The following is a 12916-nucleotide window of genomic DNA, read 5'->3' as shown; positions in this document are numbered from 1 at the left end:
CGTGACTCTTCAGAATTTGAGATACAATGCTAAATGTAGTGGTGTTATATTCTTACCAGGATGCTGTGTTCTTTAAGACACAAAACTTTAATAGGGCTGTGCTAATGCAGACTCAGGAGAGAGAGTGTTCAGACTGGTTAACAGGGCCATACACCTAGCAGGCAAACACTCCACAGACTTTACTTCTACAGAGGGAGAAACAATGCAGAAGTAAGCTGCTCCTTCCCCACCCACCCCCCACCCCCCCAGGAATTTTACTGTGAAAAATTAGAACCACAAAATAGCTGAAGTTGGAAGTGACTTGCAGAGGTTGTGTGGTCTAATCCCCTACAAAAGCAGAGCTAATTCCAGTTGCTCAGGGCACTGTCCAGTTGACATTACATTTCTCCAAGAATGGAAATGGCACATCTCTGAGCAGCCCGATCTAGCCATGATGCGACCAGTGCCCATTGCTGCCTTTCTTCCCTTCCCTGGGCACCTCTGAAAGAACCTGCTTCTGCCTTCTCTGTTCCTTCCAGGAGGTAGCTGAAGACAGGGATGAGGTTCCCTCAGCCTTCCCTTTCGCGCAGTAACAAACCCAGCTCTCAAAGCCTCACCTCATCTATCAGGCAGTGAGAAAACTGAAAAAAAAGCTTCCTGCAGGACAGTACATTCCAGAAGCAGACCAGAAATCAGAATGAATTTGAAATGGTGTTAGCAAAGTACAAAAGTAAAAAAAAACCCTCTGCTTTAAGATAAATCAGTAAACATACTAGCATAGCTTTCTCTGAAGTCTCTTGAAAAACAGGATCATGGAACAATTAAGGAAGGAGCTGCCATTATACTGTGGTCATTAACAAATTCATTTGACTCATTTCATCAGTTGGCCCTTAAAAAGGAAAAAAACAAAACACTATTTTTAAGAGATAAATGGAAATATGAAAAAGTTCACGAAACAGTTTTCTTAAGTTTACTAAAACTGACAACCTGGTAAAGCTAGATAATTCCCTAACAACAGTCTAGCTTCCAATTTCTTGAATACTTTGCAATTATTTTCTTATTTCCAGGAGGAAACAAACAATACAAGTGAGTTTATAAAGTCAGTGTGTCCCTGTTGTGTCATGTAAGTTGGCAGAAGGCCTGATTAGACACCCTCCAGAGGTCCTCTCAAACCCAGTTCTCTATGATTCTATGAGCTATAACACATGACAACTAAAACCGAGTATATCAAATGTGATGGTAAATATCGTCTTGAAAAAGTTTATTAAATTCAGAGGAGCAATTTGTGAGTTAACAGTATATCTATTAGAGCATATTTAGTCTAAAGATACTATATTGCTTCCCCCTACCCCCAAGACTAAGTTTCTCCACTCCCTCCAGCTCCACATTTTCCTGAAATTGTAATGTTTCCTCAAGTTTGTAATTTTCTCCTTCTTCAAAACAGAAGGGAACTAATTTCTTACGAGAGCTTATTATCACAGAGATTACCTCTACATCAGTACCTTGGTACCCAGTTCTGTTCTGTAAATGTTAAGAAAAATTATATAATCTTATCTCATAATGGCACAATATTCTCTATCAGGGAAGAAACTCTTTAAAATGTATAAATGAGAAATATGGACTGAATCTGAAAATAAGCACAGGAGATTTATCTAGAAAAGAGCTAATATTCTGATAAATGGATGTGCTGTAATTAAAATGTACTTCAAAAAGCTGAATTAATGTTTCAAAACTTCCTGTTTTCAAAAACTAAAAGCAAAATAAAAGCCAGAGCAATTTAGTCAGAATTCTGCATTTCTCTATAACCAGAGTAAATATCATCATGAAATAAGGATGCTGTTTTGCTTTTAGTACTAAATACCAGGTATTTTTAATTATTAAAAGAGGTATGTTTGATTCTTTTGAATACTTTATTGTTCAACAATGGGAAATTTTGGCTTTCCACTGTCCCCCACAGAACCCACCTGGATGCCATCCCTCTGTGCCATAACACAACAAACACTTGAGAGGAAGAGAACTTGATAGCATTAATAAATCCTATTTTGAGATACCTTTATCATGTGGGTGTCTATGCACAAAATGACAATCAGATGATGCAATGCGTCCAACAGAAGCTAGAAACCGATAACCTAGCAAGCGGCGTGGCAAAGGCTGCCTTTCCCTGAGCATCACAAACAGACTGAAGCAGGAGGAGGGAGCTCAGGCCTGACTCTACATTGCCGAGGGCTGTGACTTCAAGCAAGGTTACCATTTGTGGGACCTTCTTTTGCGCTGTTTTTAATACCTTTAAAGCTTCCAAATACTGGAATAAACACTTCTATACTTATGTTTATAAACCTTAATAACCAAATACATTTCAATGACTTACTCTATGCCTTTTAAAGGAGGCATTAGGCTTTTTCTTCCTACAACACATGAGATGGGAATGCACATTTGGTGCCTCAAATGTAAACCATTATTAACTCCAGGCTCTGTCTCACTTCCCTTCCTCCCCTGCGCGTGAGGAACCCCCGGGTCATACACTTGCTGGTGCCACTAGTTCAGCAGCCTTCCCCCCTCCTTTCAGACCCCTGCCCATGTGCAAGATGCATTTCATCTCTGGATCACAACCAGCCATCTACCAATACTACCTACCAGCACAGTGAGAAAGCTGTCATGGCACAAACATCTTTATTAATCAGGTGTTTCAGTGTAAGAAAAATAAGATATAACTTTGGCTCCCATACATTGATTTTCTGCCCCTACATTGAAAATTAAGGCTTTGGGGCCACAGAATACTTAAGATATTAATAATATCTACTTTAACTTAGTATTTAATACAGTCTCTTCATATATGCAGTTGGGAAGACAGTTTTATATTTTAAGCATATTAAGAAGTATTTCATTATCCCAGATTGGTTTTCTAACTCTAGCAACATCCCCCTCCCCCCTCCCCCCCCCCCAACCTAGAGCATGATAACATCCTGGTAACAGCCCCAATTAATAAGCAGGTGATAGCTGACCCAGTTAATTAATGCATTATAATTGCAGTTGAACTAGAATTATGAAACATGTTTCACCTCTTTCTTATTACAAGCCAGCACGTAAAGTTCCCTATTTAAAATTTTTCAATTTCATCACAGCAAACAGTCAAAGAATACTTCAGTCAAACCTCAATAGTTAAAACACATCTTTTATATGCTTTTTTTTGAATGTTACCCATGAGTGTTACCTTGCTTTCTCTCTGAACTCTTCGTATCGCATTTCAGCCTATCAATATACATTTACAGAGACAGGCTGAGGGCACCAGCCAGATCTACTGGCTTTTCAGTAAGAAAGTGAATAAACTGGGCAGCTATTATAAAAAGACTACTGATACAGAGAAAGCAAACACATCCTACACAGGATCACTCACACAGCTGCAATCTTGGTTTAATTGGTACTATTTATGTTAATCAAATGAATTAAGGCTGGTGCAATTACCTCATTCATTCTTAAGCATACATTCTAAAACTAAGCAAAGTCACCTCAGGGTAGAAAACCTGACTATGAATCAATACAGAACAAAGCAAAAAAATACAGGGGAAATAGGAAGTCTCAAAGATTTACAGCCAGGAATTAATGAGAAAGTGCTAGCTTCTCACACTGCAAGAAACTGGACTATGCTGAAGTACAACATGAAGAAAGCGGCACGAAGTGTCAAGCACTGAAGAGGCAATTGCTCATGTGTGTCAAACAGTATCCAGTACTAAACATTAACATTTCAGGCTTTTAATGGAAATTACCAGATTCCACAACCAATTATAAATTTTTCATATAGAAATCAAGTCATGTCAATTACTACAGCACAAGGAAAAAAAAGATCAAGCTCCCCAAAATTTTAAATATTGTATTAGTTTGCCAAAAAGAAAAAAATATTTGAAAGATCACCACAATTTCCATAAGTCTAATGGCTTAGTTTTCATTCACTCATCTTTCTTGACATGTGGTAGTACAAAATAAATGCTTATACTTATCTTTTATCATATTTTATGATTTTTATTTGCCTATGCACATGTTAATTAAATATTACTATAAGGATATGAAATATTACAATGCAAATGTCCTCAATTCTATATAACCAGCTTTGCTAGGTACACATCATGGGAACAAAAAAGAGGCACACTTTAAACATTTTGTAAGTTTAAAGATCCCCATTACCTTAAAGCAAAACTGTATTAAGGTGTGCAGAGGGCCTGATTAAATAAAACAAATACAAACCTGATTTAAAACCAAAAGCGCAGAAAACCTCAAAACCAGAACTAAGACACACACAATTATGAAAACAAACCCCTGGGTCTGATACTATCACAAACATAAGTGTCACAAACAGAAGAAGGTAACAGATCTTTCCCTTCTTCTGACCTTTAACTTATAAATCTGGCAAATCTTCCTATGAAATGTATTTTAATGAAAACATAAATTTAATTTGTCCAAATTTTAAGTCCCATGTAACTTGATCATCTTAGCCTAAATCCTTTGACATGAAAGTAAACCCCATGTCTTTCACTATACAGTTTTATTTCCAGACACCCATCTCAGTTTCCCATCTTGACTCACTTAAAGGGTCTCATGAAGGAAGAGTAACATTGAAAAGTGGGAGTCGCTATAATAGACCACTACTACCACTCATTCAAGTTATTGTTAGAGGCAGCAATATGCATCATCAATTACAAAGCAAACATATCAGGAACAATGCTGAATAAGCAAAACTCCGTAATTATTTTAAGCCTAACTTTTCCATGGAATAGAATTTTTCTTTTCCACTTAAAAAAACACAGGCTAAAAGTCTGTAATTTTAAATGCTCAGAGTACTGATATTTTACAATCACAGATTTTGTAAACTTCTGTCCAACTATTTTTCTTTAACTTACTGCACTTTGTTTACATTGGACAATGAAAAAAAAAAGTTAACCATTTCCACTATGTAGTTAGTTACATACATCAGGTAACGCTATGTTTGTCTTATAGGCAGTGGACCTAAAGTATCAAAAAACATTCTTAAGTGTCACCAGAAAGTGATGCAAGAAAAAATTATCACAACCTGTACTACGCTTTACTACTTCCTCCATGTTATTTAAAAAAAAATCTTTATTGTTTGCATATAGCTTCCTTTCCAACTCTTTCCTCCAAACACTGCTTTCTACAGTGCACTAGTAATTATGGTATGCACAGACTTCTTAGAAATTCAGACCATACAGCAGTTCAGTACCTGGATCTAATTTTCTGTGTAACAAACAAGAGGAAAGCACAGAGACAGAAAAAAAACCAAGAAAAGGAAGTCCTTACATTTAATTGTTTATTCGTTCTCTGTGTATGCTACACAAATATACATATATATATATATATAGAGAGAGAGAGGCAATGTCATCCTAAGTGAAAGACATAACAAGAACATGGAAAAAGATACCTCATCATCTTTGGCAGCAGTCCCAAAAATTGTCATTAAAGAAGTTAGCAGAAATAAATAATTACATATCGCAAGAGTTATGGAGGCCAAGGGGGAAAAAAAAATCTTGAAAATTTTCAGAGAAACTGAGGATATGGAAAACATGAATTGCTAGAAGAAAACTGAAATGTAACTTTCACACAACCTATTTTCTCTCTCAGAATGAATGCTGAAATCATTTCTAGCATTTAAAAATATTTTATGAACACTCTCCTTCAGAACGCCTTCTGTAGCTAATAGGTACTTCAAATGAGCCACAGATGAATACGAGTTGGAAGACAAGACATCCAGTTCAAGCCTCTTCCCCAAGACAGATTAAACTACATTATGTCATTCCTGACATATTTGTCTTGTCTGTTCTTAATGACTGCCAATGAAGAAACTCAGCAGTTTCCCAAAGCCAGTTATTCCAGTGTTTCACAATCTTTAGCCCTTGAAAGTTTTCCTTTTTACCTAAGGTGAAGTTTTTTCTCTACTCAAGCAAGCCCTGCATTTCTTGTACCCTGCATCATGACACTGGAAACACGCTATGTCCTTCCTCTTTGCAGAGCCCTTACAATGCTGAAGACTTAGTATATCCCTTCTCATTTTTCTCTTTAGACTAAACTCCATGTCTTCTGATCTCTTCTCCACAGTTATCTTTCTGAGGTATCTGATCACTCATCTGGACACTACCCAATTATGCACAATGCTCTTGGGGAGCAAAGTCCAAGTTTGGGCACAAGCGCTCCAGCTGTGGAGTAGAAGGGCTGCTTCACTTATCTGCTAAGCTGCTCTGTTTATACAAACTGGTACGTTTGCCTTTTTTGTAACAGCATGACATTGTTGACTTTATATTCAGTGCATGATTCACTATAATTCCAGCTACTTTTCTACAGAAATGCTGGCTAAGTAGTTGTTCACCATTCTCTGCTTGCAAAGTTATCCCTGCTTCAGCATGCTATCTTCTATTTATCACCACTGACTTTAGTCGTGCTTTTTTTTCAGATTATTTCTCCAATTTGTCAAGATTATTTTCAAGATCACTGCAGTCCCTTAATGCTTGCAGTCCCACCTATCTTAGTGGCATACTTAATCAGAACATTTTATTTCACCATTCCAGTTCTTAATGCAAACACTGATCAGAATTAAACTCAGGACCGATGATGAACAAGTCTCTACTTCACAGCAGATAAGCTATCAGACCTTCTCTTGACACTTCAGGCTGATCTTCTGTAGTCCTTCCTATTTTGTTAACTACAAAATAGGGAATATATCTATAATTGAGTGTTACATAAATTTCCCACTATTCCCATCAAGTCTCTGAGACCCTTCATTTCAACTCAGCACAGAAGATAAATTCCCAGTCACACGTCATTGTACTGGATCCTTCTCAGAGCAACCAAATACCCAAAACTGCAGTTTGAACTGCTACACACCCAAGCAGCAGGGAAAGAGAAAGCTCACCAAGAAGTCTGAGCTCCCAGAATACAATATTTCTGTCTGCTTGCAAGTCAGCTACACTGCTTTCAATTCAAAGTACTTTCACTTTCCTCTATTCCATTTCTGTTTGTCAAGTAACTCTTGGTTTGCTGAGACACTGCCATTTTTAACGGTGAACCACATATTGCTACACAGGGATGCCTACAAGAGAAAACATACTAACTAGCTAGCTATAGTACCTATATTTATGAATGTGTAATATTTCTATAATTAGTTAACAGATATAATTATTTGTATTAAAATAACACTTCGATTATGCTTACTGATTATATGCAATCTATTTCTGCCTGCTTTGGATGAGCAAATTCTCAATATTCCATTTTATCCCAGGGGAAGAAAAAAAAAAAAAAAAGATTTATTTCCCCACACCTTCAACATTTCTCAACATCTTCCATCTCCACATTCCATCCATCACACAAAGCTAATTCTTGAGATTAGTGTAGGGCTTCCATGATTCATAAGCTGCAAAAGGGAGTTCAGATTCCTTAGAGATCTGTAACCCTAGCTGTACATCCGTTTCTACAAACAGAGATCTGTACATCTGTACTCTGGTGTAGGTCAGGAACCTTCTTGTGGCCCAAAGAGATTCCGGTACACATAACGGTCCTACAGTTATGAGTCTGACGATCAGCAGAAAACTGACAGCAGAGAAAGTAGGTGTCTGCTGCCTACAGAATGCCCAAAACATTTCTGGCATATTGTGTCTAGATTCCTTCTTATCAGTCAGTCTTATTTCTCAAGTTCCTTTGCTAAATTAAGTATTGCTCCAGCAAGTATAACTGTATTGCATAATACCCTCTGCAGAATTGGGTCAGCTACCCCAACAGATGTTCATCTTAGCTTATAGTCTTTTTGCCATACCAGCTCAAAAGAATACTCCTCCTCTTGGTCATAATCTTTCAAAATTTCTTTTAAAAAGTCTGGTAAACTGTCTACACACTGACTACGCTTCAATAATTCTTCACTGAAAAAGGAGATGACTCTTCACAATAAAGTAACTTAACAAGTTATCTCAATAATCAATACCACATGTGACCATAACAAATCGATCTCATACTCTGTACCTCATCTTTATGCACTCTCACACATGCACAGGCAGAAAACTCCACACACAAATAATCTTAGATTTTCTTAGTACATTATGTGACCTGTATTTTTCCATCAATCAAGATCATCTTAAACAATACTACCATACTTGTCTACAAGACTATTCATGCAATGAAAAATCATCAAGGCCATTAAGCACACAGATACAACAGCTAACTCAGTAAGAGCTTGGCCAGCCCACTGCTGGGTGCATGTTGAGCATCATTGTGTATTCTTAACCCCTTTTCCTAGAGGTGAGAACTTGAAGACTGGAAGTCTAAGCCACTATTTTTTTTAAGTTCTTCTATGTAAATTTCAGTAAGAAACCACAGAAACGTGTTTATTTTTCATTTCTTTCATGGATGAGTTTGAAAGTAGTCTCTTAGTTTAGCTGTGTTCCGTATCACATTCATATGTCTCTCTGTATCTTAAGGATACCCCAGCATGGCTGATGTATGCACGCATGCAAATATCTTCCTACCTAACTTGGTGCCTGTGTAAGACAGGTTTTGCCTCAGCATTAGCTTAAGGCTATGTATCCTGAGCTATTCTGCTTAAATTATTTAGTTTATTGAGGTATGCCTATTACTTTCAAGAAAACAACAAAAAATACTGTACCACGCAATACAATTTGTCTGGAGGACAACTTATGTTCACTCACATCCTTTGGGAGGAAAGAAAAAAAAAAAGCCCAAAAAAGCCTGCAGTCTTTCTACAATTTATCAGCAGGTCGATAACCTCTTGAGCATATGCAGGGCAGTGGCCTGCTCAAACCAGCACGAAGCAACACAAGGGATGAGTCTCCAAAACCCACCGATTATCACACTTCAACCCAGCTGTAGGAGCTCAGGCAGGAACTGCAGCAGTCCCAGGAGCAGCACGAGCCAGAGCAAACTCTTGCCCAGGTCACTTCTGCGACAGAGTCATGCAGCTGCCGAGCACAGGCCAAGCTGCTTCCCAGGAGCTGCCTCCCTTACCTCCCCACGGCGGCCCCAGCGCAGCCGGCCGGGAGAGCACATCACACATGGCACTCAGCCCACTGGCTCACACTTCTCTTCTCTGTTCCCAAGATTCAGCTCAGCTGCAACCCCTTCCCCACACCCATAAATAAAGCCCAAAATAAAAAGCTGTGGAAGCCAGCTTTACTATTAGCCTGAAAGCAATAGCTTTTGAGGGAGTGAATGGGGAAAGAGGTAATACTGGCGGAAAGCAAGAAATGAAAGTAGGCCAAAGACTCAAGCACAGGACATGAGAAAGCAGAGGGAAGTAGAAGTGGTCAGAAAGAGAGGGTCACCAGCTCTTAACATTGTGGTGTGGCACGAAGGGGAAAAAAGAGCTAATTTTACCTCTTCCTTTGAACATGTCACCTCCAACCTCCTTCCCTGTGCTCATTCACTAGCACAGAACAGCAACCAAAAGAAGGGTCTCTGCTAACACAAGCCTGGAGACCGATGAAGAATTTGGAGCATTCAAAGTCTCTCTGCCTGAAGCCTGACTTCCACTTGGCGATGAGAGTCAGGGCTCCCTAATGAGCCTGGTTTACACAAGTCCCTCTGTTTTTCATAGACTAATTATGTAATATTTGGAACCTGTTAAGCGTGGTGTGTGTCCTGGGAGGCATGGAGCATCCAGGTGATCCTTCAGTAGAGGAGCAGCACACACTTTGGAATTCAAGAAACAACAGCACTTCTCTGGACTAGAAGTTTCTGAGTCCTGGCATTTTCATTAAGGTGCCTCTACTAAGAAAGCAGTAAAAGTAGTTATCACTAGCAGCAGCAGCCAGAATGGATAATAGTATCCTCTGAATCTTGTTAATACTCTACCCAAGCCTATTAACCCCTCACCATTCCCTCCTGTATTTCTCATTCATATGAGTTCCTTCTCTCTGTGGCTTCTCTCAGTGGCTCCTTTTTCCTGAAGTAGAACAACATGAAAAAAAAAAAAATGTTCTAAGGGTTTTAGACCAGCAGACTAAGAAAATAAAATGAAGTATAAGCAAATTTCTTTTTTCCTATAAAAGCTTCCAAAACCAAAGTAGGCAGATTTGCAGAACCATTTCCGCCTGATGAGCTGATGAAAAGAGCAGGGTTCCTCAGAACATGCCTACCTCTTAATATATATTTACGCACAAACTGCTCCGTATTGAATGAAGGATTAAAATAGTTAAACTGAGTTATTGTTATTCCTTAATTTACTTTTATTCTTTGTTGCGTTTAGACAACCTCTGCAGTCTCCAAGAGCCAAAGCAGTGCACCCTGGTTCCCCTGGAACTCAGTCGTTCCATTCCTCCAGCCACTGCTTATTGTGCAGCATGACATTCCCTTTGTAAAGCACTGGTTCCCAAACCACCATCCTCAGAAAGCTGGCTGGCTACATGCTGCTGGCTGAGGTCCTTGCTTCCAACTGCTACATGGCTTAAAAGACAACCAAGACACATTACACATTATCCTGATACACATTTCCGCTGTGAGCTGCTACTTGAGTTGCTGCAGGGCAGCTACGTTCTTGTGAATGAGCGAGTAGGTGTCTCAAAATAGCTCCTCTTCTAAGACACAGTCCACACAAAGAAACAAGAAAAAAAACCACAAAAAACAACCAAAGAGCAAACCAAAAACCCACATGGGGAAGTCTTGCTCTAGATACCATGTCAGCTCTCCATCCAAATCTCCGTGGTCCAGCAAGTGTGGGAGCTAGATCGAGACCAGGAATTATCTCCAGTTCTAGCATATGGAATGCAATGCACCAGGCCAGCTACTTGTTTTATATAAGCATGTGTTTCTTTTACCAGCAATACTAACATTACCTTGTTCCTGTTTATATTTGTGGAGAAAATAAACTAAGTAACATTTTTCCTCCCATTCTGTTTTGCTTTTAAGAGTTCTCTGTTCCTGTCAAAGTGAGTTAAGCTAAACAGAAACAAGGCCGTTCTGTTCAAGACTAAATGTGTCCACACTTGGGGTTATTTGGGAACGGTTTCTACAGCTCAAATGCATACCCCCCCGCTTTAATCCTTATTAACCTCCACATGTAAGAAGGCCCTTAGGTTAGGTAACTGTTTATTTACTCTAACAGACCACAATAAAACACAATTTACCAGAGATGGCAAAGCACACAACACCAACCAGCCCACTACTTTTACCATTTTGGCGAGGCACCTATCTTAGTGGCTTAAGAGAAAAGTTTCTAATCATTTGCAAAGCAGCAACCGCATCATGACAAGAGCGATATTGCAGCTCAGAGGATCCTGAAAGAGAGCCTGGATTCCCTGCACTCATCCCCAAGCGACACACTGGGGCATTATCTCATAAATTCAATATACCTCCCAGAGACCTCGCATAAAGTCAGCGTTCAGTGAGACCCCTGGATCCAACGCGCCGGCTGCAATGAATGTACTGGAGAAAACATAACGCTCTCAGTTCCCTAAGACGGCCTCCTCCTGTAAGTCACTCTGAAATCGCACAGAAAATCTAAGCTGATCGGTTCCCCGTAGGAGCAACATTACTTGACAACTAGCACGTATGTTAGCAATGCAGTAAATGTAAATGTCCTATAGCACTCTGCAGGGGTAGCTCACAGTGCTGAATCCTTATTGGCTCACAGAGCATGAGTTTTTATTCGGCTATTTCAAATGTATTAGAAAGTCCGTTTCGTTCAAGGTTTTTAAGTGAATCGGAAAGGCACCTCTCTGCTACGGGATAAAACAGAGGTGTACCCAGCCAGGTTCAGCCCTGCGCCTTCCAACAGGGACAGCGTTTAAGCTGGTGAGGTGAATGATGAAGGAGGAGTAAACTTACTTTCCAGTGATAAATTGGCTTCTGGATGGTGTGCACATAGGCTGAACATAATAGTTCTCCAGTTTAACCCCTTCAGCAGCTAGCTTGTCCAGAGTGGGCGTCCTGATCTCCGATCCATGGTACCCTACGTCTCGGAATCCCTGATCGTCAGCCAGGATGAAGATGATGTGAGGCTGCGAGCTGGGGGCGCCAGCCCCCAGCCCCTCTCCCAGCCCGGTCCTCGTCGCCTCGGTCTCCGCGGGGCCGAGCCGGAGGCTATCCCAGGACAGGTAGCCGTAAGCCAGGAGGCTGAGCACCGAGAGGCCGGCCAGCACCCCCACCGCCACCATCTTCCCCTTGCAGAGGCGGTGAGGCCAGCTGCACCCACCGCGGGCCATTCACCTTGGCTGGAGCAAAAGCGAGACAGGAGAAAAAAAGAATAATAAAAAGAAAAAAGAAACAAACCCCCAAACCCAACCAAACCCAGCAAACCAAGAGAGTCTCTGAGGCGGGGGCAGGGGCCGTCAGGGGGCCCGCCGGGCGGGGAGCAGCCCCGCGCAGCGGAGCCACCAACTTCAACAACTCCAGCCGCTGCGGCGGGGGGCGCGGCGGAGGCCGCCCTGCCCGCTGCCGGTGCTGGAGCCGGTGCTGGAGCCGGAGCCGGTGCCGGCCGGGTGGGCAGGGCCCCGCCGGGGCTCACAGCATCCTCGGCCCGCCTCCGGCCCCGCGCCGGGGCGCCGCTGCCTGCCCGTCCCAGGGCCGGTGCCCATGGCGGGGCTACTCGGAGCGCCCCGGCGCAGCGCCGCCGCGGCAGCGGGCCGGGCCGTGGGGGCAGTGCCGGGCCGTGCCGGGCCGGGCTGTGGGGGCCGGGCCGGGCCGTGCCGGGCCGTGGGGGCCGTGCCGTGCCGCGCCGCCTCCCCCGCCCGCCCCGCGCACACCGGCCCGCGCGGCGCCCGCCACCCGCCCCCTCCGGCGCTGCGGCCGCTCCCGCCCCTCCCCGCCCCGCCGCTCCCCGGCGGGACCCCGGCCCCGGGAGGCAGCCGGACCCCGCTCCCGCCGGCCGCCCCCCTGCGAGCCCATCTCCCGCCCGCGCCTCCCCCGGCCGGCCCCTCCGCCGCTCCGGCCCCCC

At 42.3% G+C, this 12916-nt stretch overlaps 1 protein-coding gene across 1 annotated transcript in view; it reads right to left on the bottom strand.

Annotated features, from left to right (window-relative positions):
* ARSJ (arylsulfatase family member J) overlaps window positions 1–12643 on the bottom strand; it is a 45664-nt gene extending 33021 nt beyond the window's left edge. The window contains exon 1 of the mRNA XM_040584562.1: window positions 11809–12643. Coding sequence (XP_040440496.1) covers window positions 11809–12185 — 377 coding nt within the window. The 5' untranslated portion in view covers window positions 12186–12643. The remainder of the gene's footprint in view (window positions 1–11808) is intronic.
* Window positions 12644–12916: the final 273 nt, after the last annotated feature.

Source organism: Falco naumanni, chromosome 1 (genome assembly GCF_017639655.2).
Source record: "Falco naumanni isolate bFalNau1 chromosome 1, bFalNau1.pat, whole genome shotgun sequence".
NCBI lineage: Eukaryota > Metazoa > Chordata > Aves > Falconiformes > Falconidae > Falco > Falco naumanni.
This window is presented reverse-complemented; position numbering and strand designations above follow the sequence as displayed.